Source organism: Antrostomus carolinensis, unplaced genomic scaffold (genome assembly GCF_000700745.2).
Source record: "Antrostomus carolinensis isolate BGI_N321 unplaced genomic scaffold, ASM70074v2 scaffold23657, whole genome shotgun sequence".
NCBI lineage: Eukaryota > Metazoa > Chordata > Aves > Caprimulgiformes > Caprimulgidae > Antrostomus > Antrostomus carolinensis.
Window position 1 is genome coordinate 766 of NW_010329839.1, and position 541 is coordinate 1,306.

The 541-nt window shown below is 64.0% G+C and overlaps 1 protein-coding gene across 1 annotated transcript in view; it reads left to right on the top strand.

The window, feature by feature from the left end:
* Nucleotides 1–25: 25 nt before the first annotated feature.
* The window catches only part of IGSF9B (immunoglobulin superfamily member 9B), a gene marked incomplete at both ends in the record, with an annotated part of 22,082 nt that continues 21,566 nt past the window's right edge, over nucleotides 26–541 (top strand). The window contains one exon of the mRNA XM_029086142.1: nucleotides 26–295. Within this exon, the coding sequence (XP_028941975.1) occupies nucleotides 26–295 (270 nt within the window). The remainder of the gene's footprint in view (nucleotides 296–541) is intronic.

A 541-nucleotide genomic window follows, 5' to 3' on the forward strand; every position in this document is an offset into this window, starting at 1 on the left:
ACTGTGGCTCTCCTGGGGGTCCCAGTCCCCCAGCTGACATTGACACTGGGGTCTGGTGGTGGGATCAGCCACAGTTTCTTCCTTCCCCCCCTCGCAGGTGCCCTCGGCTCACGGGAGGAGCCCGAGTTCGTGACCGCTCGCGCTGGCGAGAGCGTGATCCTGGGATGCGACGTGATCCACCCGCTCACGGGGCAGCCCCCTCCCTATGTCGTGGAGTGGTTCAAGTTTGGCGTCCCCATCCCCATCTTCATCAAGTTTGGGTTTTACCCTCCCCATGTCGACCCAGAGTATGCCGGTGAGTCTGGGGGTGCAAGGGGGACGTGCTGGGTCTCGGCTGCGGCGCAGCTCTGCTCCATCCTCTCCTCCATTGGAAACCACACGGGCTCTGCCTCTCGTTGCTCGCTTTCCACCCAGTTGGTTTTAATTAAGCAGCAGTGCTAGGAAGCCAGCTGGGCTGCGTGGGACGGGAGCAAGCGAGGCAGAGAAACCCAGGGTGACGCGTGGTGGCGGCGGCTGGTGGTGGTGCTGCGGCGCACCCGGG